The 26,876-nt window shown below is 40.8% G+C and overlaps 1 protein-coding gene across 9 annotated transcripts in view; it reads right to left on the bottom strand.

Annotated features, from left to right (window-relative positions):
- The window catches only part of npas2 (neuronal PAS domain protein 2), a 39,096-nt gene extending 16,041 nt beyond the window's left edge, over positions 1-23,055 (bottom strand). For 2 of the 9 annotated variants that reach the window (XM_035627008.2, XM_035627007.2), the window contains exons 1-3: positions 7,677-7,891; positions 6,962-7,424; positions 350-548 (exon numbers count right to left, since the gene is read on the bottom strand). In XM_035627008.2, coding sequence (XP_035482901.2) covers positions 350-405 — 56 coding nt within the window. In that variant the 5' untranslated portion in view covers positions 406-548; positions 6,962-7,424; positions 7,677-7,891. Of the gene's footprint in view, positions 1-349; positions 549-750; positions 771-6,571; positions 6,686-6,961; positions 7,505-7,676; positions 7,892-22,821 lie in introns of those variants that run through there. The other 7 variants (XM_047329418.1, XM_047329424.1, XM_035627004.2 and 4 more) reach the window with 6 other exon arrangements.
- Positions 23,056-26,876: the final 3,821 nt, after the last annotated feature.

The following is a 26,876-nucleotide window of genomic DNA, read 5'->3' as shown; positions in this document are numbered from 1 at the left end:
AGCCAGTGGCTCTTTGAGCAATAAATTAAATTTGTATCCTTTTTTTTAATGATGCTCTTTTAATAATTAACCTATTGTAGACCATTTCCCCATGAGTATGGCTGACAACCCTCAAAAGCAGATTGGCTTAAATTTTGTATCTCAAAGCCAATTTACTTAGTTAAAGGCGTCCGGGGAATGAACGACTACTACTCTCTATGTGTACTAGTGCAACATCTTTATAATGAGTCATTTAAATGTTGAAGAACAGTACAGAATGTGTAGATATGAAGTAGAGTAGAGTAAAGCATCCACAAAATATTATTCTTTTTTTTTTTTCAAACTGAAGGTAACTTGATTTGATACTCACTCCCATTCTGTGCAGGCAGACGAACAGGGGACACCAAAGTCAGAAAGGTTGTCCATACTCACACCCTTTCCCAACCAGGTCCTTTCTGAAGTCTTATAAGTCCCATCCGCGCCCACCTTGTCTGAACACACTTTTAGAAAACTCTACCACGGACCAGCTGCCCACTGCTGCCTCCTGTGCACCAAAGAAACGCCAAATCCTGTGAGCACAAAACAAACAGACAGACGGAGAGGATGAAAACTGTGCAGCATGAACTCATGTTCACATTTTGTAAGCAGGAATTTTCTCCCTGGGATCAGCTCTGTAATAAAGTAAATCCATCTTTTTTTTAAGGATATGAGGTGTTTTTGCTGAATAGCTATATTACAATGTAAAGCACATGAGCCACCTTCAGCTTCTACCTGAGTAGAGTACTTCATCACAGATGAACTGTTGTCGCACTGGAAGCGCTCCCTTGACCTAGAAAAAATGCTTTCAGAAGACTTTTCAATAAACCCTGCGTAATAACAGCCACCTCCTCCAAACTAACAACTCACAGACTGAAGCCTTGTTCAGGTGCAATGAAGCTACATGGGATTGTATTTAATGATGGTAAAAAGGACAGCAGTAAAGTCACCATCACGTCCGGTAGACACACACACACACACACACACACACACACGTTCCATTAACCTTGATTCAAATAATTCAGGGCTTTGTGGACTGGATATATTTGACATTTAAATATAAATTTAATTCCGGTTATAAATACAGTTGATGCGTAATGAGAATTGCAGGCAGTTGTCAGTGTTTGTCTCTACTCCACATGCTGCACACTGAGTGATGTACACAAGAGGCCTCGGGGGGAAACCACCAGTCATTGCACTTTCCATCATTTTCAAGTCAAATGAGACTCGTTATCATGAGGAAAAATACTAGGGGAAAAAATGGAAATGTAAGAGTGATGTGGTGCAATCCTGAATAATCGACTACTTAAAGATTATTAGTATCAATCTAACAAACAAAAACAAGTTCTTTATTCTGAACTGGAGACTAGAAAATTTAAACATTATAATAATGGAATTTTCTTAATCTTGGGTTTCATGTTGTGATGTTGTACTGCAAAAATAAAATGGAATTAATCCTATAACATATACGTAGAAACACAAATGTGTGTCGCTGTTTAAGCACTAATTATCACGTAAATCAAGTTACTTCAGCCACATTGCTGTAAATGTGTGCAGACATGGGAAAAGAGCAGCTCAAGATATTTCTCAAGGTTGAAACACAAGAGAGGAGAAAGAATCAATCCAGCGACAGCCACTTAATGCGAGATTCATTTTCAACAGCACTACAATAGATAAATAAGATTTTGTCCTATTTACTAAGACTAAACTGCATTGTCTTACCCCTGTGGTATTTCCCCCATGTAACTACTGATGTTTCATTTTGATTTTTTTTTAATATGTGTAGGTAAGTGTGTCACTTCCGCTTTGATCCCAGCACATTATAATTAGCTCCGTTGTTCACCGAGATGCCATGTTAAATATTCTTGTTCTTAATATTCATCCGACAGACAGCAGCATTGATGGTTTCTGATTCGCTTTCCACACTTCCTCCAAGTGCTTCACGGTAAAGACCCTTCCAGGTCCACAAGAGCCCAAGATCATGTTCAGGAGGCACAATCCATCATTGCTGTTTGTTACTTCATTTGCTTTATTACTTTGTAATTCGACCGCATGTACTTACATTAGCCACCGGGGCATCATAACACCTTGCTTAAACTATGTCCTCAACAGATTTTTACAACTGAATAGGAAAAAACTGGTTTACTCACTGCACCCAGTTCCCCAGCAGGAGGGCATACCCTTTTAATGGGTTTACAACGAGTCTGACTTGAAGTGTAAATGAACCATGAACAGTCTTCAAGTATTTTACGATTACTACCCTTAACCACACCTTAATTATTCTGAAGACACCGCGGTCTTTCCCTTATCTTTACCCTTAGTTGACAAAGCAATGTTGTTGTTCATATTTGACCACGTTGACATTCTTGGTGGCTGGCAAACCAATGTAATTTGTGCTACCTTAAACATTAAGACTGAGCTTTACATGCTGCCCCATAATCACACAGCCGCGCTCTATGATTCACATGCTATCGCCCCACCCTCGGGGAGTTCAAAGAAGGGAGGGGCGGTCGCCCGGTTGTCCGGAGTAAATGGCCGGCTACACAAACAACTCGACCGAAAGACACACCTTTCCATTACAGCCTTAATGAATGTAAACAAACCACTGTCGCCTCCTTCCCTCCCATGTGCACATGGTCACTGACAAAGGAGGAAGGAAGCAGAAAAAGCAGCAGCGGGGAAATTGTGCAATTAGTGCACAGGACGCTCAAGGATGTTCAACAACCAAATACTGAAATTCTAAATTGCTGCACACATACGACTGCGCCATTGCGATTTAAATGTTTCACACATCGACACCCTTGAAAATCTGTTCATGTTCAGCACCAAACAACAAGACTATCGATGTGGGACCCAATAATTGTTGAATCAGAAACAAAACTTCGGCAGTTTTTCCACAGGGCTGTCCAGACTCCTGCCAAACTTCAGGTTCATTTTGTGAGATTTAAGTGTTAAGATGTGAGGGGACAACGACCATGTGTGAGGTCCTTTTGGTTTTTAAGTTTAAACTACTGTAAAAAATAAATAAAATGGATAATTTACACAGAAAAAAATACACAATTCTGGGCGCATCGTGGACTGACCTATGCAGCTTTAACTCAAACGTCTTCACTGAACAGAGTGATGTAATTTGAAACCTCACACATCTCGGCCTGCATTCTTTTAATGTATGTAGGTTAGACCACACCTTGCGAGGTTAACAGCTAGAAAACACCAGAGTCTAGTTACACTTGTGCCCCCAGGTATTTAAAGCCTTTAGCCGGAAACCTGAACTCGTGGCAGAAGTCGGCATGCTCAAGTTCAAGTTCACGGCCAAACTCCCTGTGTAAACAGGCTGTAAAAGAACAGGAGGCTGTTCAGTTCTTATTGTACATAACCTTCCAAAGAGCAAACTCAATGTAGGAAATAATAAAACAGCGTTTTCCTTGAGAGTATACAGGTTTCATTTGAAAGTTTAATGGAGGAAAAACACCTGCTGCCAAAACTTCCCCCTCACACCCTTCCTTCCCTACCCAGCAGCTTCTTATGGGATAATGCAGCCAATTTCTAAGTTTAATTCAAAGTCCAGTAAATGTATTTACTGGCTTTCGCGAGGCAAACAGCACATGCATATTTAATGTTTCCATCCAATGTTGCATTAATAAACATCCAGCTAATTTTCAGAAGTTACTACCATTCTCATTTTCAATCACCATTATGCAGTTATTGAAAACCCCTGATGGATTTAATGTCATTAAAAAAAAAAGTGTGACGTGTCATTTTCTACTGAAGATATACACTGAAGAAGAAAAAAACCTGCCAACCGCTTGTTCCCTCTTCCCTTGTGATTGTTTCCCCTATTTTTCAAAAACGCACACTGGTGATGGCCCTTGAACATTAAGCGTTGCTCACAATACCGCAGCCACACTCTCTCAGGTAGCTGTGTGAGTTATCTAGTGAATAAAAGAATTTGAACTATCCAAGATACTACAACACTGTCATGTGATCTGACAGATCCTTTATAGATTATCAGAACCTGTGACTATAGCTCTTATTTAGTGGTGGATTATACTACTCATGCAAACAGCTGATAGTGTCAGTAACTTTATACTACCAATGGCTGGGCGCAGATCAAAGATGCTGACAGGAGATACTTCCCCGTGACTGTCTACGACAAAATACCTTCAGTACCTGGGGTGCGGCTATGTGTCAACGGAATAAGATTGCATATTGATGACACAGCGTAAAGTCACACATATATACAAATTATTCTCCTTCGTACGCTGCATAAAAATTAAGTCCAGACTTTTTAAATAGCTGCTGTTTTCCGGGTAATTCATAAAGGAGTGCAGTTTATCTTAAATCTACTGTAAACCCATGAAATTCCGTTTTGTTGATCGTACTGGAAAAGAACTGTGTAGTTTAAATGCCCATTATTCATTGAACATAGAGTTAGGACTTGCACAACCACCTTGCATCTAAACAGACCCCGCTTATCTAAATCATCCAAACAGAATTTTCATCTTCCTTAAGGATTTTTAGTGTGAGACTATATAAATGTATCAGCCGTCAGATATTTTACAGGACCATTTACATCAAAGTTGCGACCTCTGGACATGTTTAGCCATTATGGGCATTAATCTACATCCAGAAGCACGGCTGCTTTATGGCAATACCGCATTTTTGCATCAGTGTTTAGTGTTTTAAAAAAATGCCCATCCATACACAGTTTCTCAATGGATTTTCCAGAAACCTAATCAAAATATATATCAGTATATAAACTCCAACTGCGTCTTCATAATCAACAAAGCAGAAATGCTCTAGCCTGGGACCCAGACACATTCTGGGAGGCTAGACATGCTCGGTATAGGTGACTCATAACACTGTTTTATAATTTCTGAAAAAAAGTCAAGACCCAGCCAATATCAGCCTCTCAGATGCTGGCTGCAGAAATCTTTAAATGTGAGCTGTAGGCCATGTACAAACCGCAGAATATATGACCCATACTAATGCACAAAACCACTGTCGACCACAGGCAGACTCCATGAGGAATATGTGTACTGCAAACAAAGGATGCAAACTTTAAACTGTTTCTACTGTAAATAATGGCTTCAATTAATGGGCGAGACACTATTTAGCAGAGCAATGCTGAGCAAAAACTTGCACATTTTGTAAAACAACAAATTTAAGATGTCGACCAAACATGATCAAAAATAAGAATCTATTCACGCCCTCCGACTGAATGCTCCCAATACATTGTTCATCTTAACTGTAACACTCAACTGTTGTTGAAAGGATCACTCTCATGTCCCTCGATGACAAACTGAAGAGAGAATATTCATAAACCAATAAGATATAACGTGTAAACTTTGCTTCTTCTGTTTTTTACCATCAAGTGATGGTAAAAAACCAAATCTCTTCCTGGCAATACCATAATAAATCCACCAATTAAATGTTGATGACCACTAATGTAACCAAGAGAGGACATTTCCACTGGGTTTATGGTGGTCATGCTATTGTTTCACCGTGTCTCTCTCTCTCTCTCTCTCTCTCTCTCTCTCTCTCTCTCTCTCTCCTGCGTGATAAAAATGAAAATCATTCAGGTACTAAGGTGACGTGAAAGCTTTCTGAAAGGACCCAACAGTGGCCTTTTATAAGTATCATGTTATTCCAGCCAGAGCGCTCACGGAGTTGTTACGTCTCCGGTGCCGATGGATGAGTTCGGACTACTTGCTTATCCAACCCCGGGGTCTGGGGTTTGCTACTGTCTGCCTGTCTAAAAGTTTACACTGCCCGACCACCTGCATCTGGTTCAAGTTGTACGGTAAACAACAGCGAGGCCTGCACAGGCTTAGTCTCAGTCAATCTGGAAATGTTGTTGTTTTTTAACACTTCTCTAAAAAAGCCACTATGCTGAACCATGCAATGTCCACAGAAACAAACCCATGTCAAATCTGAAATCATATTTGTACAGAATTATAATTGATTCATTTTGTTAATTTCCCCATAAGATGTTTATTATGGTTGAATATTAACCTGACCTTAATGTTTCTGTTAGTGTTATCAGCACATTAGTCCATATAAACTATATACACACACATGTGCACAGTGGAAACATTAGACTAATGTAAAAAAAAAATTCATGTGTTTTCTAATAACAGTTCTATGTCTGAATTTATAAAACACAATGGGTGGACAGTGAAAAGGAAACGGAGGCTCTTCGATTGGTTACACACACCTACAAATGAAAAACACTGGGGGGGCGATGAGTGCACTCCATGACCCTTCAACGTCCCACCGCGTACAAGGTCAATAAGTTATTCTGTCACACTTCTCTTTTCCAGGGTCGAACAGAGGAAGAAGCCTCTCTAAAAACGCCTCAAGAAACAAGAAGGCAGCCGGTCGGCCAGAGAGACGTGACCTCCGGCGGACTTAGAGCTGCCAGGTTGGGTAACATCAGCCCTGAGCCCTAAAGCCCCTAAAGAGAAATTATTTAAGGATTTCTTTCTTTCCGTGACATTTCAACTTTTTTTTTTCTCTCTTCTGCTACCTCGCATCCTCGAGGAGCCGAACACACCTCCAGTGGGCTTTTTGCATCGGATGTCATCGGCAGCGGTACAACGGGGGAGGAGAGGAGAGAGAACGAGCCGTTGTGACCAGGCGCTTGTTGAGCGAGCGAGCGGCGTTCAGGGCCGCTGGGTTTATGGAGACTCCCGTGGTAGCGCTGTCTTCAGTCGTAGAAAATGATTAACTAGGCATCGACGAGTGGGAGTGGGGGGGGGGGGGGGCTGATCATGGGGTCGGTTCACTTGTCGGATCTGGAAAGAGGGCCACTCGTGAACTTTGACGTTACACACACACACACACACACACACGGGTGGGAGCGACACGACAACCTTCTGCGCTCCTCCGCCAGAAACTGAGAGGAAAAAAAAAAACTAAAAGCTCTAATCAAAATATCACGTACCTTTAAAAAATGGATCTCCGGCAGAAATAAACGTCCGCGTTGAACTTTGATCGATCCAGTCATATTTAATTTCTTCTTCTTTTTTTTGAAACTACAACACAGCAGCGGCAGCAGCAGCAGCAGCCGAGCGCAGCCGCCAGCGTCCGACTGGCCGCGCGCGAGCGTCGAAGCAGTTCAATTGCATAACGACGTCACCCAAGTTCATAACGTGGTGTTATCAATCGCCGTTGAGCTTCGGCGGGTTCCTAATGTGTCGAGAGCACACGATCGGATCCAGCCCGCCACCCCCGACCCGCTCTAAACCCGTCCGTGGTCTCTGCGGGCTGCGTCCGTCTGTTTTCCGGGCGCTCCAGTCCACATCCTCCGCTGGCAGCGGCTCGTAAACAGGACCGAGTGGCGGAGCACGGAGGAAAGTAGGTCAGCTGGTAGCTCGATACACGGCAGCGGCACATAAGCGGTCGAGCTGTGCAACACAAGCGAGAGGAGGAGGCGGATTGTAATCTTCAACACGTGCCTAATACAGAACTAATACTACTAATACACACCAAATGTCATTTGCAGGACTGCAATGGAGAGTTGCCTGTGTGTGTGTGTGTGTGTGTGTGTGAAATTGTGAATGATATGAAAGTCAAACACACTTGGCCATGGAGGCCTGGCAACAAGCCTTTACTATGAAAAATCAAAAAACAAAAAAAGTTGGGACTGAAAAATGTACCTTTTATGGGCCACAGGTTACAGGAGCTGTCAGTCAAAAGTAGGCTCCTCCCGGCTGCCAGCAAGACAGAGAAGATATCAAAAAAGAAAAAAATAACTCCAAATCACAAGCAGGGCAAGAACCTGAGGACTTTTTTTTTTGCCCTTAAGTACTTCAACATGCACTTCCCATGTTTTATTTTTTTGGCAACTTCCTTGTTGCCTTTTTCGTCAGCTGAAGTCCCAAATGTGGGTCAGCAGTGTGCATGACTAATTTCAAGGGCTCTTAATGGGCCCGGCCTCAAGTGTTTCGCCTCTGTCAAACGACAACAGGAGTGGTTAAAGGTGCAGGGATGTCCTTTTGTGTTGAGACCTCTAAAAAAACATTTAAAATATCAGTAATCATTCCACAGTTAATTCGATTTTTCGCAGTCTCCGCGGAGTCTGCACAGCACTTCGGCGAAGACAATTGCTGAATATGATAAACACAGCTTTTAGTGACTGAAGCCAGAAACCATAGCCCACACTGGAATATGCTAACTCAACTTTGGTAGATGTTCATTGTTATATAGCTCCTTTTTTTATGACAAACCTGAATGTAAGCCTGTGTTGTTGCTGAGAAAAGGACAAAATCTGAACAGCAGCAAATGTGATCTTAAGTGAGTTGTGAATTCTTTTCACAGTCTGAAGACTGAACAGTCTCATGTGCTTCTTAACAAAACAGATGACAGACCATGTTAAATCTGTGTAATTTTGAACTTCAAAGGATTGATAATAATTAATAAAGATAAAAGAACTTCACCTAACTCTCTCTCTTTTACATGTATAGCATCACGGTGGTGCTCGGAGCTAAATACCAACATTCGCTCAAGTGGCAGCACGCCATGACGTCACCCATTGGTTCTGCGAACTGACGTTTTGAAGCCTTGTATTTATCGTTTTGACATTGTGCTGTATTGAAGAAGACTTGAAACTAAAGATCGAGACCATAAACTCCTCAGGAAATGTTCGCTGAGGTTATAAATCAAGTGGGGAGTAGAGTAACTTTCTCGTAGACTTCTATAGAAACTGTCTTGTTTTTGCAACCAGTAGTATCGCCCTCTGCTGGTCAATCCAGAGAATACAGTCTTCAGGCACTTCTGCATTGGCTTCACTTTCTGTCCCGGGGACTCCATCCATTTGTATGCACATGTCTATGTCTGCACACAAACACAATGCTACAATACTGATATTTAGCAGGTATAATATTTATTAGTTCACTATTATAGTTCCTCTGAAGGGCACGTTATTGTTATCATCATGTCATTCACTTTGTAGGTTCATAAACCTGGTCAAATGAAAAGATTGATGCAATGATGCCACTTGATGAAGCTGGGAAAAAGTGGTGGACCAACCAACACAATGAGAGTGCCATCCGTAAAACCACACCACTAAGCATGGCTAAAAAGCATTGGTGGAGCGTGACACGCAATAATGGTCCAGAGTCAGATCAAAACCAAGGATATGAATAAATGTGCATGGTGTGACTCTGATCCATCAGGACACCAGCTACTAAGCTGTTTGTTAATCGTGATAAAGGGTCTTTCACTCTGCCCTGTATTGACTTTTCTTGTATTTGACAAAATACTTCTAAGTCTAATACTACTTCACTTACAGATTGTGATAATTGGACAAAGCTTTAGTGCTGAGAGTTACAACTCTTGTTTTGTAGCTCCTACTTTCTACTCTCATATCATCTCCCCACTTCCTCTCCCTTCAATCCCGAATGTTCAGGATTCATAGAGGAATTTCCTTTATAATAGTAGATGGTCTTGTGATAAAGGCCGTTTGTCATGTGAGTGAAGAGTTCAGACATCAGAGCAAATGAGACTCAACTGCTTGGACAGGTCAGGCCATGTCCTCAGAAAACACTAAAGTGCATCTTACTTGATATATGGAGCTTCTCATAGTGGAGATTGTGAGCAGTTCCCTGCGAGTAACAGCTGTCTCTTTGAACATTTTTAGAAATTCATTTTCAATCAATAAAGTTGACAAAGTTGAAAATAACAAATAATGGGGCTATTGTATAATATGACCTGCAAAAAATTCGTCATCTTGTGTTCAAATTTTTTTTCATGTACTATTTTAAAACAGGCAGATTTTATCATTACGATAGCTTAAACTAACAAAAGAAAATGTGTTGCAACCCAGACCGATTGCAGTTTGTGGTCATGTGATTTCAAAGTCAAAGCAAATCCCTATGCTGCCTCTGGCTCTGCCAGTCCTCCCTTTGACATTTTATCACTGAGGGTTTCTCTCGAGATGCCCATGAGTTTGAGACACACCGTTGAGGCGATGTTAGACTTGCAGACCACTTGTCTCAGTGACCGTCCTCGTGAATGAGTCACACTTTCCCACGGGTGAATCTGACTGCAGCTGTTGCAGAAGACCAGGGTTTGATGACTGACTGGGCTTATGATGGGATTCCAGTCCGTACCAGTTTGTGTCAGAGAGGCACAGTCAGTCTCTCTGGTCCTCCACTGACTCACAGCTCATAAACTAAATGGCCACACCTTTGTGCTTAATGGATTCTTGAATCTTTGCCATTCTACCTCTTGTATTGGGGTGATAACATTTAATTGTTGTGATTGCAGGCGTGGCATGAAAGTGATGGCTAATCAAGCAGGGTTTCTGCTTCAAACTTCTGACCAAGCAACCAAAATATGCTTCCTGCAGGGAGGTAAAACTATTCATTATCTTGGAACAGTAAATCGTGTAAGAGAGAAAATCAATGTTCCACATCTCTGTATTGATTGAAAATTTCCAGCATGCTACAGTGAGGCTAGACTAAACACAGGGGGCCATATACCCCCCTCCTATAACCAAATTAAATTCCTAATGCTGGCCCTTTCAGTGTGAAGTTCCCACTGTATTTCTCACTGGTGTTCCAGTTTCTGTCATTTCCACAAGACAACAGAGACAGGTGGATGACAAAGCCAAAATTGCTTCTTCTTTTTTTTCAGTAACTATGGTACCTTATGGGTTTTGTTGAAAACAGACCAGGTTGCAACACATACAGTAGAGTGAAGCCAATCAGACTGTGGATTGCTGGCAAATCGCAGTCAACCATGAGTAAGTACTCGGTAACCACAGACTGGTAAAACCAAAAAAGAAAAAAAGCATTTATTATACATCAGGAATGATGAATTATTGTTAGTGTGTCCTCCCAAATGAGCAAATTGCTGGTATAAAAAGGATCCTACAACAAAAGTGATGTGGAAATGGTTTGGTTATTATAAAAGTGACTCAACTCAGACAAAGACACTACACAAAATATGCTGTCTGCCAGAGCAAACCAAGACTGGAAACAAAAACGATTCCATTCAGTCACCTGGAACTGTATGGAAGAGTATGAAATTACTGTTAATACTTTTTCCACCACCAACAGCAAACCATGGGGCTCAACCGACGGAGCCGTAATTTGCGTCATTCATTTGGAACAACCCATACCTCCAATAGCAAAGTGCTACAATAAGAATAAAAACAGCAAGAGGACACTCAATTTTTCTCTTTTGACTCCATCCTCCATCCAGTAAAATCAGTTCAACCTCCACAAGCAGTTCTTGTCAATACTGTGCCATCATTTTACCACAGTAAATGAAGAAGCCTGAAGTAAGAAGTGAGAGAACAAGATCACAAGAGATTTATATTGCAGATCTTGAAAACCAAGAGCGGACATTAACGTACTGTGGTTTACTGACTGTTAGCGATTAATATAGAACATTTAATACAGGTGGGTGCGAAAAACTAATCAAGACGAAAAACTAATGAACACGTGGTGCAAGAGTTCAAGATTCCCGAATCAGCTTTATAATTAGACCACAGGAAGAAATGGTGACTCCATAGGGAGATGAGAGGTAACTGACCTTCAACACAGAAATCCTGATGTCAATAAACTGCTCACGGCACACTCTTATTTACCAACCTGTCTAGTCTCTGATCAGTTTACAGCACAGTATACTGAAGGGACGAGAATGGCACAGTGCTACGTTTGAGGGAATCATTCCCAATAGTTCCAGCCAAGTCATTGTAGCACATTTGCATTGTCTCTTGATAGTTTTGTTTTTGGCAATCAATTATTTCTCTCGATAATGAATGCACAACGCTTAGCCAGCCACAGGGGACATTAATGTCCTTAAATGATGATCTGAAGCTCTTAACTGAACAAATACAGCACAAAGGCTCTCTACTGTGTACCTAATACTCAACAAATAATTTCCTTTGAGCCTGAGGAGCAAGTCTAAAGACTGTGTTTTTAAAAAGGATGGGATACTGTGTATTGTCTACTGCAGCCACACCACACCAACTGTGGTTTGCAATCATTAGACTGGTGGAGTTCACCCACACTAGCAGGGTGGCTTAGGGTAAGGATGGCAGTGTTGCTCTGTTGGTTGGTTGGACAGTCCACCTGCTCGGTCCACATTCGTTCAGGGTTCCCAGCTGACGTTTGTGATCCCCAGACCTTTCCTATGATGTTCGCATTTTTCTGGCTTTGAGTGAAATGTCACAACAACAACTGGATGGACTGCATGGAAGTGAACTGAGTACTCATCTCCCTCTCAGGATACATTACCTGTCCACGCTAAACCGCTATATTATTTAATAGTTCAGAAGGTATAATGATATATTAATGGCGCTTGTCATGTAACCTGTGAAAAGATTGAATGCCAATACACAATACATACACGGTGTTGGTACAAAAACAATGCTGATGAGGGTAACAACGCTTTCGTGATGACACAGGATCATTCTGAACTAAATTGTTGCTACTCCTGCGAACCAACAAGTGAGAGACATCCAAGATTCATAAAGATCTCCCACATTTGACTGCATTATTCACCATCCGCCCACATAGAGATTATCTCTCCTCTTTTATGTAGGTCATGCTATTGGATAATGAGATGACATTTAGTGCTCATAAGCAGGCCTCACTTTTACATAGCATACGCTCAGGGTTAGGGGTTCTTTACATCCTCTGTCCGGACAGCTTGCCTTTACGTCAGTGAAAAACTGGATTCCTTTTTTCATTATCACTCGGCCATATTGCCTCGAACTACTGTACATCTGTGACACTGGTATTGATGATGTCACTCAAGTCCAGATTACCCATATATAGAATCGATTTTTGTATTTTAGGAAATCTGGGGGAGCCAGTTTGAAAGGGCCTGGAGCTGATAACATTTATCATAAAAGTTGCTATACTTAAATATGTCAGTAGAGAAGATGCTTGATCGTCAATACATATTGTTTGTTTATACCTCACTCTGTTCTGTGTAGATCTATTCATTCTTGGACTGACAGAATGAGCAAACCGTTTTAAAGGAAGGAGCCCCAGCTCAAGCTCTAGGTAGGAGGGGCCCTTAGAATTTAGCTTGTCATATTTTCTAATATATATATATATAATTTACTGGAAGAGATGCAAACAAGTACAAAAAAAGAAAAAGTAAGTACATTTTATTGCAATTTAGGTGCTATATATATATATATATATATATATATATATATATATATATATATATTTTATTTTTTTTTGAATGACGTGTTGCATTGAGATTCGAGCATCAGTATGGCATTTTTCATGTCTTGTTTGGGTCTTAACTTTTTCTGTAGTAGGTATGGTAAGCCTGTACTTTAGCTACATGTTCTTGTAAATCTATGGTGTTCATGTCATAGTAAATGTAACTTTTTTACATGTAAAGTCAGGGGAGGGGGGGGGGCACCATAAAGTAGTTACCCTAGGGCACCCTAGGATGTTAATCCGGGCCTGTGCAGAGGGCCACAGTGACAAGGCACTGGCTGTCATTAAGTACTGTGGCACTGCTGTTCACTCTGTGTTCCCATGGTAACAACGTGTGGTGTATATGTTCCGCCATTAACCAAGGCACCTATGTCCAGCAACTGGTTTCCATTTTCTTCGGGTCTAGGATATTTTTCATACACAAACCCACTTGTTAGTCTGATGAATATTAATGAAGTGGCAGACAACCTTTCTGGCTGTATGTTTTCCTCATTATAACGACCTAAAATCAGTCTTAATACATTGTAACAGCAGTGACACAACATTTAATACTGGGCTCAAAGATATGATAAAAAAAATGTCACTGCTGCAGCCTTGAGTTAATAACTCCCTCCTTAGAGCTCAGCGTAGACTCTTATCAGCCCCCTGTGGATGAGGCATGATAACTAAAGCCTTATTTCAGATAATTGCCAATTAATAAATATAATTCCCAATAAATGGAAATATTGACCGTGGTGAGTGCATCAAACTCCTGAGATTTGTCTTCTCTCAGAAAGAGAAGAACGTCACTCCAGGAGTAGATTTTCCACCTGCAGCAACTGCACCTTATCACAGGAAATGGCTCTTTCTTTTTTCTTTTTTCACATAACCATTATTCCATCCATTCACACTGGTTGGCTGGCTTGAAGTTACGCAATATTTAAGTCAAGGACATTTTGTAATGTGTAATTCAATATAGATGGCGCACCAGTGACTAGAGCTTTACGCAACCTTATCCAACAAAAGAGTAGGGAAACTGGAAATAAGTCATCTATTTAATGTTTTCTTAATGTATGTCTATGCATTTGTAAAGCACTTTGAATTTGTCTTGTGTCTGGCAGGTGCTATATAAAAAAAAAAGAAGCATTTTCTTCCATTAAATAGCCAAAGGAAAAACGCACTGGGTCAGTAAAGAAACAAATCGTTGTGCCCCTCTTGAGCTGTGCTTTCTTTCCCACAAGCACCGTCCATCTCGACCAAACAGCCGCTTCACTCTAATTCCCCTCGAGCCACAGCTGAACCTTTGCACTGACTGAGCTCTTCCTGTGCAGGACAATCCTGTCACAATAGTCCAACTCGTCCTCACCTGCTGTGCACTACGGAAAAGACCAAACGCCCTTTCCCCAAGCTCTCCATATCAACATGAGTGTGAGCAACCCCAGTGATGGGCAATCAATTACTCAATCAAAATATTACGCTTTAAAAAAAATCAATGAATTGTTTTAGTAAATTAAAAAGCAAAAATACCACTGACATAACTCTAAAATATGTTATGCATTTCACCTTAACACACTGGATGATTTGGTATTTTGAAGAAATTAGGAAAGCTTCTTCTTCTACTACTTCTGAAAATTGACAAATTTTATACACTTGGTACACATTGGACTTATAACTTCGGTGGCCCTGAGAGTTCAGTGCCACCATACATCTTCATCAATTCCACAAAACATGCACTGTAAATACACTCAACACAACCAGACAGACAAACATGTGGCAAATGTACACAACACGAACAAAATAGACAACACAACCCTACTTCAACAACCACCATTAAGATTTTTTAATTAAACTTATCATTTTGGCTCATTACTGATCAGTGTAACTCTACAGTTTATGTTGATTTTCTTTCACTCGCTCCATGTGTACTTTTTATGCTTATTCAACAACATTTGTCAATGATTTTGGGTGATACCCCTCCCAAAGTGCCTTGTAATAAAAAATACAGCACACATCACAGTCCCATGGTGGGTGGCCGCATCATTTCCATGACAAAGCAGAGCCGCAAAATAAACATCCTTTCACCAGGTAGATCTACTCTCAAATTTCCTCATAATTATATTCTTCCAACATTTCTAAATGAATCATTTCAAATCATTCCAGGCCTTTTGTTGTCTGCTGCTACTCGGGGAAAGATGCAATTACCTAAGGCAGTGTGTGGGCAAATATGTGGGTCACAATTCTAGGGCATGGGTGGAAAGCGCTTTCTCTGTACTGCTGTCTCAAGCTCAGATTGTAGGTAACATCTTTGATTAAATTCCTGGCTATGAAAGTGTATCGATTGTTTCACGATGCCTTCCAAGAAACATTTCAAGTTAATAGCCAGAATAATAATCATCATTATGAATTCATCAGTGAGCTTCAGAAACACAAGCAGCCACTCTCTTTTGAACTGCCTCTGAACTAAAAGAGCTTTTTGCAAGAAGTCCATGGAAAAAGTGACCCTATGTCTCAATTCCTATCATTTGCTACTTCATTTTCCCCGTTATGAAACACTGCCATTCACATTTCTAACATTTCCCACTGAGAGCACACAAATCTCCACAGTTAGATTCCGGTTTCTCCTAATAGAGGAAAGCAGCTTGTAATGGAAAGCTCAGCCGAATATAGAATCTCACTATATGACCCAATAGCCATGTCTAAATTTTAATCCAGAAACCAAAAGTACAGGACAGTAGATATTTTGGATGTCCAGATTGGAAGATCATCTGTCATATAAACAGATATTACTGACAGCCTTTAGCCTTCTCATAGACTAAAAATAGATGTCATGTGAACTAGAAAGTGGATTATTACCATCTGCGATTTAAGGCTGGAACAAAAGTGATCACATTGACTGGTTTCCATATTCACTTGCCTGATTGAAGGACAGTCAAATGCAGCTAATTTGGTTGCTTCAAAACACCACAATCTGTGATCTGTGAGTTATGCGCCTGCATTACTCAATCTAACAGCTCATACTAACAGCGAGGCATATTGGCGTAGTGAATGCAGAAATCATGCTTCACATTGACAATGATTCATGATTCTTTCACCCCGCATGTCCTTAAGCAAACGTTTAAATCACCCTGTCCCCTGACCTCACTGTGAATGGAGGAGTGGGATTCATGATTACAGTAGCAAAATATTCAAAATGCTGCAATAGATGAATGTAAATCACAGTAATCCACCACACTGTACATGCCACAGAATCCAGATTGTATAGTATCGGTGTGACTTTGCTAAATGAAACTAATTCAGGTTTCTCTTGATGCTATCTCTGGGCCCAGCTTTAGAAAAAAAAAAAAAAAGGAAAACCTCAAGTGTCACATTGGTTTGTGAACTCACCCATTTCTGTGTCACTATAATGACCAGGTCTTTGCCTCTTGATATCACAGACTGCAGATGTCTTATTCAACATCACAAGGACTAAGGGATCTGTTCAGGGAGTGGTCTTTTCATTTCAGCATCAAACCTGACTTCAGCCGCGTTGTGTATTTTACGCAACGAAAAGCAAACCGAGTTGTAATGCACATGCAGCCAACACCCCGAGCTAAATATCTGAATCACATCTAGGTCACACACAGTGGCCAGGCCCACACGTATTGTGAAACCTTTTTATTTTTTTCTTCATCTGAAACACAAAAGTGAAGCCACACCCGGTTCTTGACAGTGACCTTTTGTCATGAAGGAAAGACATAAGCTGAAGTCCTGTGAATCAGCCTTATGAAATAGACAGGGTCCTCAGAAAGTGTAGCATGCCCACAAATCAGTAGACACTTTCGGGTAAGTATTTCTAATTGTTTCCAAAGCACATTTAAACAGCTGAACAATATGCTGATCAAAGGATAGAATATAAAGTAAAAGTAGAAAACACAAGGAGAAATATACCAACGGCAACATTTAACAACAGGGGACTCATAAAGAATTACTGACATAACAACAGATTAGTGCGCCAAAAAAAGGCTAGTGGGTAAAATGGTCTTTAACCTACATTTAAAAACAGAAATGGAGGGAGCACATCTGATTAATAACAGTTCCACACAAGAGAGATTTGTTGTCAGATCTAAGAGAGCCGTGAGCGGAGTGCCAGTGAATACAGTCTGTGATGTAAGATGGGGCCGGACCATTTAGAGCCTACACTGAAGGTGTGAATTAATTTTTCCATTAAGCACAAAGGCAGAACTGGCCTGGGTTTGGAAATAATTCTTAACTAAGATGATTTTTAACAGCAGAGCTAATTTAGTTAGGACAGAGCTTTGAATCAAAGTAAGATGGCTTCTGGTCAGATGGACCAAAGATAATTACTTTGGTTTTGTTACGGTTTAGCTGAAGGAAATCATTTGTCATTCTGCTTTTAATATGGAGCATCGCTAGATTTTAATCTGGTAATAGTATTTCATTACATGACAATTTCGGTGCAAAAATGAACTGCCAAACTGAAAATCTACGTGCATTTGGCACAGCCGTGTCCCTGAAAAAGGTTTTTCATAATGTTCAAATGTTCATCTGAGATAAGGCCATGAATGAAAAGAGAGGAAGCAAATTCACGTACTGTCCTAAGTCTTAGAGAAGGAAGAAAGGAACTTTTTTTTCATCGGCTAAATGTCTTAATCATGCCCCAGTGGTTCTGAGCCTGAAGCTACAGAGGACAATAACTGTGTGCTTCGGAGCAAGAGATCAGCAGCAAGGACAATGACGTCTGTAGAGGCAGTTATATAACTGGAGCTGAACATTTTGTCTGTCATAGTTACGAGGTTGAAGAGAGTGACATGAATACCAGTCATAGTCTCTGGAATCATGTGCAACATAGTTCCACGCTTCACCAACACGGGCATCAGAATAGTATAGTGTGGAGCTGCAAAAACAAAGATCCATGTTATCTCTTTAGAGATTGACATATTGCATTGAAGTAAGATGTTACTGGCTTTGGAAATAGCACAGGTTTGACTGCTGAAAGCTGATCAACATTTCTGATTATGGTGCAAATACTGTGGTTGTGTCAACCACAGTATTTCCACAGACATGAATATTTTTTTAAAAAGTAGAACACAATAAGTAACAGAAATCTGTTATGCAGCTAACTAACGTAACTATTTAATAAGGCTACGATTGTATAACAGAGCATCTATAAACACAAACAAAAATTCAGACGTAAAAAATGTACATTTATTAAAATTATTAATATTAAGCCATTCAAAAACGATATGATTTCACACATGAAGCGCAGCAGAAAGCTCATCTAAGTATGTCAGTGAGTCCATTTAAACCCTGGACAGTAGCAGATGTAGTGCAGAGCCTGGTCATCACATAGTGACAAGTAATAAAAACAAAAGCAAAACAACTAATGAGTAAATAAATACGTCCTTGTCAAGAGCCATATAACGATCCTGATTCCATGGTCTGACGTTCTTATGAATTATAAATAAGTAATAAAGTCATTTTGAGCCCACAGCCAAAATGTTGTAGCACAAATGAATTAGTTAACTAATAAGTGATTAGTCAAGCAGCTCTACAAGGATATCCAGTGGACCGCATTCCTCTTATTACTTTTCAACTCTTGTCTAGGAATCGTCTTGCTGGCAGTTGATAATGTGTTGCAGTGAAATTGATTGGTTGAATTTTTTTCTAAAATATTAAAGATGTTGCCGTTGCAATATGCACCCCTACCCCTGCTTGTTCCTGCAAGGCTGCATAACCTCCAGTTTACATGAAAAGCTTTGGAATACATTGAAAATTATTAATTGAATCAACCATCCATTATTCCATCATCATGGGAACCAATCCCAGCTGCAATGGGCGATAGGCGGGGTTCGCCTATCACAGGGCCAACATACAGAGACAAGCAACCATTCACTCTCACATTCACACAGTGGGAGGAAGCCGGAGAACCCAGAGAGGACCCACCCACGCATACATATGTCCTCAACAATTGCTCATATAAATGTTTACACCTTCATCATTATTTCATTGTCTTTTCTTGTCAAATTGTACAGATTGTACTTATAGGTCAAAATGTATAATACGTTAGATTTCAGTCTCTCTCCAGAGATAGTTATAGATAGATAGGAGATAGAATCAATGTAGGTGTTATGATGACATTTGTGATTATCTGTGTTCGGGAATAATGTTTTTCTACTGTTTTCCTCAACACCCGGTGTCTTTTTTGTGTATTTAAAACTGTTCATCACAACTCTCATAGGCTGTCACTTTTGCCCGAGCAGCACAAAGTATTCCAGGTCAGAGGAAATACACCACACTTAAAATATCACAAACGATAGTGACAGGCTGTTAAGGTGCATGGGACTCCAGTCTGGTCCTGATGATTATCACAAATACTTTAAATGCCTGTTTAATTTAGTCAGGGTGTCTGTTTGCCATCTCTCACAGCTTTTCCTATTTTGATTACTTCCTATAAAATCTTTTCAGTGTTCCTGATTCATCCATCCATATATTCATTATCAATAGCGCTGCTTATCCTATAAGGGTTGCAGGGGAGCTGGAGCTAATCCCAGCTGACATTGGGCGAGAAGCGGGGCACACCCTGGACAGGTCGCAGGTATGTTTTCAGCATTGCTTTGTCTAACTAGGAATGTGATGTCTGTGTCAAGTATTTCTTGTACCACTGATGTCTCTGGAACTAAACTGGGTTTAAATAAAAACTTTCGCAATTTTAATGCCTGCAGTTTTCTGTATTAAGTGTTCATTTTTTAAACCACCGTGGGGGAATACTCCACTAGATCAAGTTTGTTATTTCCAAGTGTAACTATTGTTACAGCCAAGTGTGAAAAACCACAGCAGCCATAAAGACTATATGATATACAGTAGAACCCTACAGGGAATAAGTACAAAGGCACGTTACGTGACAGTTTCAATATAGTGTAAATGACTAATTATTCACAGAGAAACAAATGCAAAGATATATTTCTAAAAGAAACATTGATGTGAATGTATGTAAAAGGTGCCAACAGTGCCAACAATGGCACTGCTCACATACAAAGGGATGAGACCATTGATGTTTAAGGTGAGTATGCCTCAGTAATTTGCAACCTGTGACATTAGTCAACCGGTTGTCAGATTTCACTTTGTTTCATGTGTGTCTGTGATGAATCAACATGGGTTGGACATCCAACATTCATTCTATGTGGAGCGCCACTCTTTTTCTTAAAGAGACAGCGGAGGGAGACGATACCTTTCGCAGTTGCACAGACCTACACCATTTGTGCATGCCCGGTCACACTAAGCAGCTCTAGCAATATTCAGACTAGCGTTCAGTTTAAGCTTGCAGGACATGGCCCACTAACCTACTTTCCCCACAACATGCTCTGTAACATCAGAGACGAGGCTGTGTGTCATCAGTTAACTAACCTTCACCGCAGCATAGTTCCAGTGAGGAGGCACAGAGAATCCAGACACAGCACTGATTAAGCAAAAACAGAAGAATACCACTGATCACTGTTGTGTCTCTCCACAATGCCTGCAGCTTGGTTTACTCTTAAAGGTGAAATAGAATGCTGTGAAGTGACACTGTTTGCTTTTGAGACAGCAGAGGAGGAGGGCAAAATGAAAAATAATGACACAAGGAAAATGTCACAAAGAACAATGAAAGAAGGGAGAGAGAAAAAAAATCATACCTGCAACAGAGATATTTTCATAACAGCGACATGCGAAGTCATAGAGTAGTAATTACGTAGTCCTAATTCTTACGTCATAAACATAAGAAGAATTATTAAGATTATTAATGAATCAAATCCTATCCGTGACAAAACCCTTTATATCTGCATCAACTGTAAGGATTGCTGAATGACAATGCTTTGGGTTCCCCCATGTTCTGTGGGCACACACCCCATCCCAACACGTTCCCTGTATTACATCAACCACATTATAAACTGTTAAACGCCAACAACATGATAAACCCAGAAAACAATTGTTCTAAATCGCTAGGTAAACACAAAACACCCACAGCAACTGGATAGACCGTGCATCGCTGACGCAGGCGGCGGCTCCTCCGAGAAAAACTAATTTAATAATTATGACGTGGCAACAAAAGACACTGTTAGTGTGACTGCTCGGGAGACTCTGGACTCCTGGACTGGACTGTGTGCTAGCTGATTTGGTGGAATGGCTGGTTATGTGTCTCCGGTTGGTTATGTGTCTTGAAAATGACTGTGAGTAAATGTGGGTTGTTTAAAAAAGATGGTCATGAAGTTCCATGTATTTAGTTCACTGCGAGGGCAGTAACAAGTGGCAGAAATAGACAGTGGGTCAGATAGCTGCCAATAGGGGGCAGCCACAGTGCAGAAAGAATGAGGACCATGATTGACCTCTGACCTTCACAGGGGCAGACTTTATACCAACATGGAATACACCAACTTATCAAAGCCACGATTATAAAAAAACTGCAGATTGTTCAAATTTACTGTATAAACAGGCTGAAGTGGAAGAGGAGACAGCATGAGTCATGAGGCTGGCCCCAATGTTTAGCAGCATGATGTAAAAGGGAGCATATGGCGCCGCGAACACCGCAGTTCAGCCAGTCATGGGACAGCCCTCCATATCCCACTTAGCTGTCAGCATGCTCCTCGTCGCTATTCACGTCTGCCGTGCCAACCTCAGCATAACGACTCCGTGCCTCAACGTGAGTAGAACTTTACGTACCGAGCACGCAGGCTTTTCCACTTGGACACTGACATGACTTGCACTACAAGCACTGGCTCTCTTTCCCGATGGCATCAGGTCCCCGAGCTAAGTGGCACAGTGGCCATCGACTTGGCACCGGTCAGCCGGACACTGGGACACAATGGAATGAGTCTTGGTCTTTGACACACTCCTGAGAATTTGGTGTCATGCCCAATCACATAATCCCACCATCGCTCACGAATTTGGAAAAAGTCCAAGTAACCTATTTCTGCACACACACACACACACACACACACACACACACACACACACACAGGAGCACCTTGTGGATTACACCACCACATTTAGGCCACTGTTACATATTTAACTCTCTTCAAGTTCATTCAGTATGTTTTAATGCCTCGGATGTAACCTTTGTGCTTGTACATACAGTGCACACCAAACCAACAGATGGTTTCCATACAGCCAACATGTCAACACTCCCCAACTTTTCCCCCCAACACCACTTCATTAATAGAATCCAGTATCAATTACTTACACCACACAGCCTCACACACAATGTGAACGTGTCATCCTCCTAATACACACTTAAGGACACACAGTGGTCACTGGCATAAATGTTATGTATCCACAGTTTACAGTCATTTACATGTCATGTTGATAATATATAGCTATGGAAGAAGATAGAAGAATAAAAGCCTCCATGCACCAGCTGGTCAGCCTGAATATCATCCACTGAGAGAAGACATATGATTTTATCTTCTTTTTTTTTCACTGAAGCAAATTGAGCCGAGCAAAGTCTTTCGCACATACGCTGATGTAGTTTCTACCTGTTTTAAACAGATGATGTGGGCTGACGTCACGCTCGGTTCGCAACCACCGGGTCGTTAAAAGTAACGAGTCGACCGCGGTGGACGGAGCCGTCAGCTCGCATCACACGGAGGTGGACACTCACCTGGTTCTGCGGAATACCACGGATCCAGCCGGATGCACGTGGAGAGGGAGGGGTGGGGGCTTTAACCGGTGAGGGGGAAATATATATATATATCTTATATATTCCAAAAAGTTTCCCACAGATGAAGCTGCGCCGCCGACTCGAGTCTGCGACTGATCGCCGCCGGTGTCTGCTGCCTGTCGAGGGGCAGATCCTGATCCAGCCCGCACACCTCACACCTCACACCCCACAGTTCATCTCCTCTCCACCGAGCGGTGATCGAACCGTGTCCCGGGTGAGGACTGCCCGCCACCGCGTCCACGGCCAGCGAGCCCCGCCCACTGGACCAGACACGCGCCTACATGAAGTTCAGCGTGTGCGCGTGTGCGCGTGTTTCAATAAAACGTCTGAAATGCCCTTTATTTGAATGGGAAATGAAGAACATTCTAACGCACAATTTTCCTGATCCTCCAAAGTTCCAGAGTTCCTAACATGTACGGATGTGCTGGGATTGTGTGTGTGTGTGTGTGTGTGTGTGTGAGTCATGCCAATGCCTTTTGGTCTCTGAGTCATACTTGCAGAGGCCAAGACGTGGCCACTCATCGCATGTTGGCATATATGGATTTGGGCTGATCAGAGACAAATCTGAAAATGTCATGGCAAATGCATCGGTTCTCCCCAGGTTTCACGCAATCCAACGAGTAGACACGCGCTTCAGCGCCACCCTCAGGTCGCTTGGTGCAATTCAGTGGCTGACAGTGTTTGCAATACTACAACGTGTACTGCTCTAGTACAAGTTGTAAAGTACAAAAGGAACAATGAAAGTATTTATGCAGAAAAGACATTCCTCGTCAGCGTAATATTACTTGATGTTGTTATAATAATGTGCTAACAGTAATTTGTGTGTAGTGGATATCATTTTATCCACTTTCTTTCTGTCGGATAGTTCAATTTATGTTTTTTATACATCAGGCATTTTATGTTGACACGTATAGAATGATATTATGCAGGATAACCAGTTACCAGTTAGTTGCAAAATGAAGTACAATCTTTCCCTTGTGATACAATGGAGTAAGAGTATGAAGTTGCATGAAATATACACTTTAAGGTTCTTATTTATGAATTTATGACACAGCGGCTTGAATACAATACTTCAAGTTGGGTATTTTTCCAAGGTGCAATTTAAAATGCCAGCTTTGAGCAATGTGCTGCATCCTTATAACATAACAACTTTATTGCTGAATTTGGGATCAGTTGTCTCATACACTGATGTTGGCTCCAAACAACCTGTGAGAAAACAGAACTGATTCAAAAATCCATCTGCAGTATGTGATGATCATTTGGGAAAGAAAACAACTAATAAATTGTTTTACTATGTACATTTATTTTCAGCTTGGCTTCAGCTAAAAGTCTCATGTTGTTTCTGGCTGTTACCGGGCTCACATTTTAAGCTTTTACAGAATTGAAAGGTGAACACATTTTGGCCCTCACTGTTTTACTTACATACGTAATAAGAGATTAAATGTGCCAAGATCGACTCTGAAATGCTATAATTTAGTAAACATCTAGAGAGTTTGGTGGCCAACCACTGAAACGCCCAGGTGTGAGTCAAAGCTTCAAATGAGGCGCAGGGCCACTGAATTCACTTGCATGATGAGCACTTTGCTTATGCAGTTTTCAGCTGTATTACAGCACCTCAAACAAACTGTATGACTTCAGTAACTGGTAAAAAATGAATGCATGTGAACTCAGAAATTCTGCATGAAATATACAAAGATATTATTTCCCATTGAGTGATACAAATGTATGACAATATGTCAAAGTGATATTCCTTTGGATAAGATTTTGGATTGCACTTCCATAAAGTTTTGGAGCGCTGAATGCAGCATGATAGCATCTTTGAATGCAGCATGATATCATCTTTCAGTAAACCCTATGACTGGTCAATGCCTTTGTCTCTCACTCCTCCGGTTCCAGGTAACCGTATAGTCCCCAAAACTGATGTGAGATTACACACGTGATCTGACTTGAGTTGTTTTATCAGATTTGACCAAGCTCCTCCACAGTCACAGGAGAAGGATGTTATACAACAGATTTCACAGGATAGGTAGTCGGCTGCCAACCATGACTATTAAACTGACTTTGACATGTGGTATTCCCCTCTAAAATAATTAAGAGTTCTAAATCTAAAGCGTTCTTCAAATTAAAAGGGTCATTGATTGTTATTTTAAAGAAACCCCTTTCCTACGCTGACACTGATTCATTAATAGGATACAGAACATGTGATGTTGCGTGAGCTGAAATGAGCCTGCCACCTGTAGCATGTTCACAACTTCAGCAGTTGGCTTTTGTATTACGCAGACTCAGCTTTTTTCTAGAGCTACTGAAAGAACATTTTAAACTTGTTCTTAATCAGGACGCCTGCTGGGAGGTCTGATTCATGAGAAATGTAAGATTGAAGAACACTCAACCTAAAAGAAGGAATCTTTTCGCCTGCATTATTTGTGAGTCCTTGATTGAAAACTAGTTTGCTTTCCTAAAAATGAAGAAATTCCAGTTGAGTTGACCAGCATGTCTGCAGCCTTCAATCAACAAAATATGTATCTGTGATATGGGAAGCCTGCTTACTATTGATTTAGGTAACTGAACTTCACAAACTTCCTTTGAGTTTCTGCAGTGACAATATTGCTACATAAATAACATACAAGTATCTTTTGGTGCTCAGTATCTCACCATTCATTTTAGTCAGGCAGAACATTACCACTCCAATTTCATGCCATGTCAACCTTTATCATTAATCACACACATACACACAGCCAGTTCACTCACTGTCCAAGTGAGCATGTACTGCCTGCACTCTCAAGCACAATTAATTCACAGACCACTGTGCACACTGCTTCCTTCTTATGTCCATTGAAGAGAGCGGGCAAGCCTTGTTGTGTGTGTGTGTGTGTGTGTGTGTGTGTGTGTGTGTGTGTGTGTGTGTGTGTGTGTGTGTGTGTAACCCGGTTTTGCAAAACCAAAAGCAATTTGGTGTTATACAAGGCTGATTTGGATGTTACATCACCCATGAACTTCCTCTTCTGGCCACAGTGGTACAAAATTGAAAATACAATGAAATATGGTAAAATAAGAAAGATTCTTTTTTAGTTCATGTTAATCTGCGTCAGATTAAAAAAGCATGAATCATGCCACATTTATTTTCAGTTTTCCAAATGGCTAGTGACGAGGCATGTCCTCAAGATTTCCATAGCTGTATCGGTTCAAGCAAACGTTCAAGTTACCGATCTTATAAACAGATTTCAATAATATCAATCCAGTCTAACTAGACTCAATCACTAAAATTAAAATAAAAAAGTTTTTTTACAACATTTTTTATTAGAAACGTGATAAGATCCAATAATCAAACATAGAAGATCCTCGTTCTCATGTCTAATTTTTATAGATTGAAACATTTGGTGATTGTGTGGGAGTGACCTGGTTCCTGCTGCCACACTTTACCACTTTGCTTCTTTGTTACCACTGATGTCAAGGTGGCCTCATCCAGAATTAAAGCCAGATGCTATCCCCAGAGTGATGTTCTCCAAGTACAGTCCCAGTATCAAACGGATATACAGCATTTTGCAGCGAAAATTAGATCATAAACGATGTTTTTGTAAACTGACCATGTGTCAAAACTATACAAAGATGAGTAAGATTTTTCTCCAACAATCTCAAGTTGATATGTTTATGAAAGCAGGATGTTGTAAACCCAAAGATAGACCAATGCAGTTGTTTTTTTACCATCCACAAGATGAAACTGGTCACCTAAAAATAAATGAAATAAATAAATCTGAAAACTTATTTTGGCTCTTAGAATTTCACAACAAAAAAGCAGTGAAAGCCAATGATTAATCTGGCCGTTAGATATTTAACAATATAGATGATCTCTGCTTGAATTGACCGAAAGCTGTACAGTTTAATATATAAATATGTACTATTCTTTTTTATTTTTCGACCAAGGAAAAAAAAAAACGTTCAGTACTGCCCAGCGTCGCTGGAGGGCGCTAACACAAAGCACCAGGTGGTCTGGAAAC

Source organism: Scophthalmus maximus, chromosome 2 (assembly GCF_022379125.1).
Source record: "Scophthalmus maximus strain ysfricsl-2021 chromosome 2, ASM2237912v1, whole genome shotgun sequence".
NCBI classification, from domain to species: domain Eukaryota; kingdom Metazoa; phylum Chordata; class Actinopteri; order Pleuronectiformes; family Scophthalmidae; genus Scophthalmus; species Scophthalmus maximus.
This window is presented reverse-complemented; position numbering and strand designations above follow the sequence as displayed.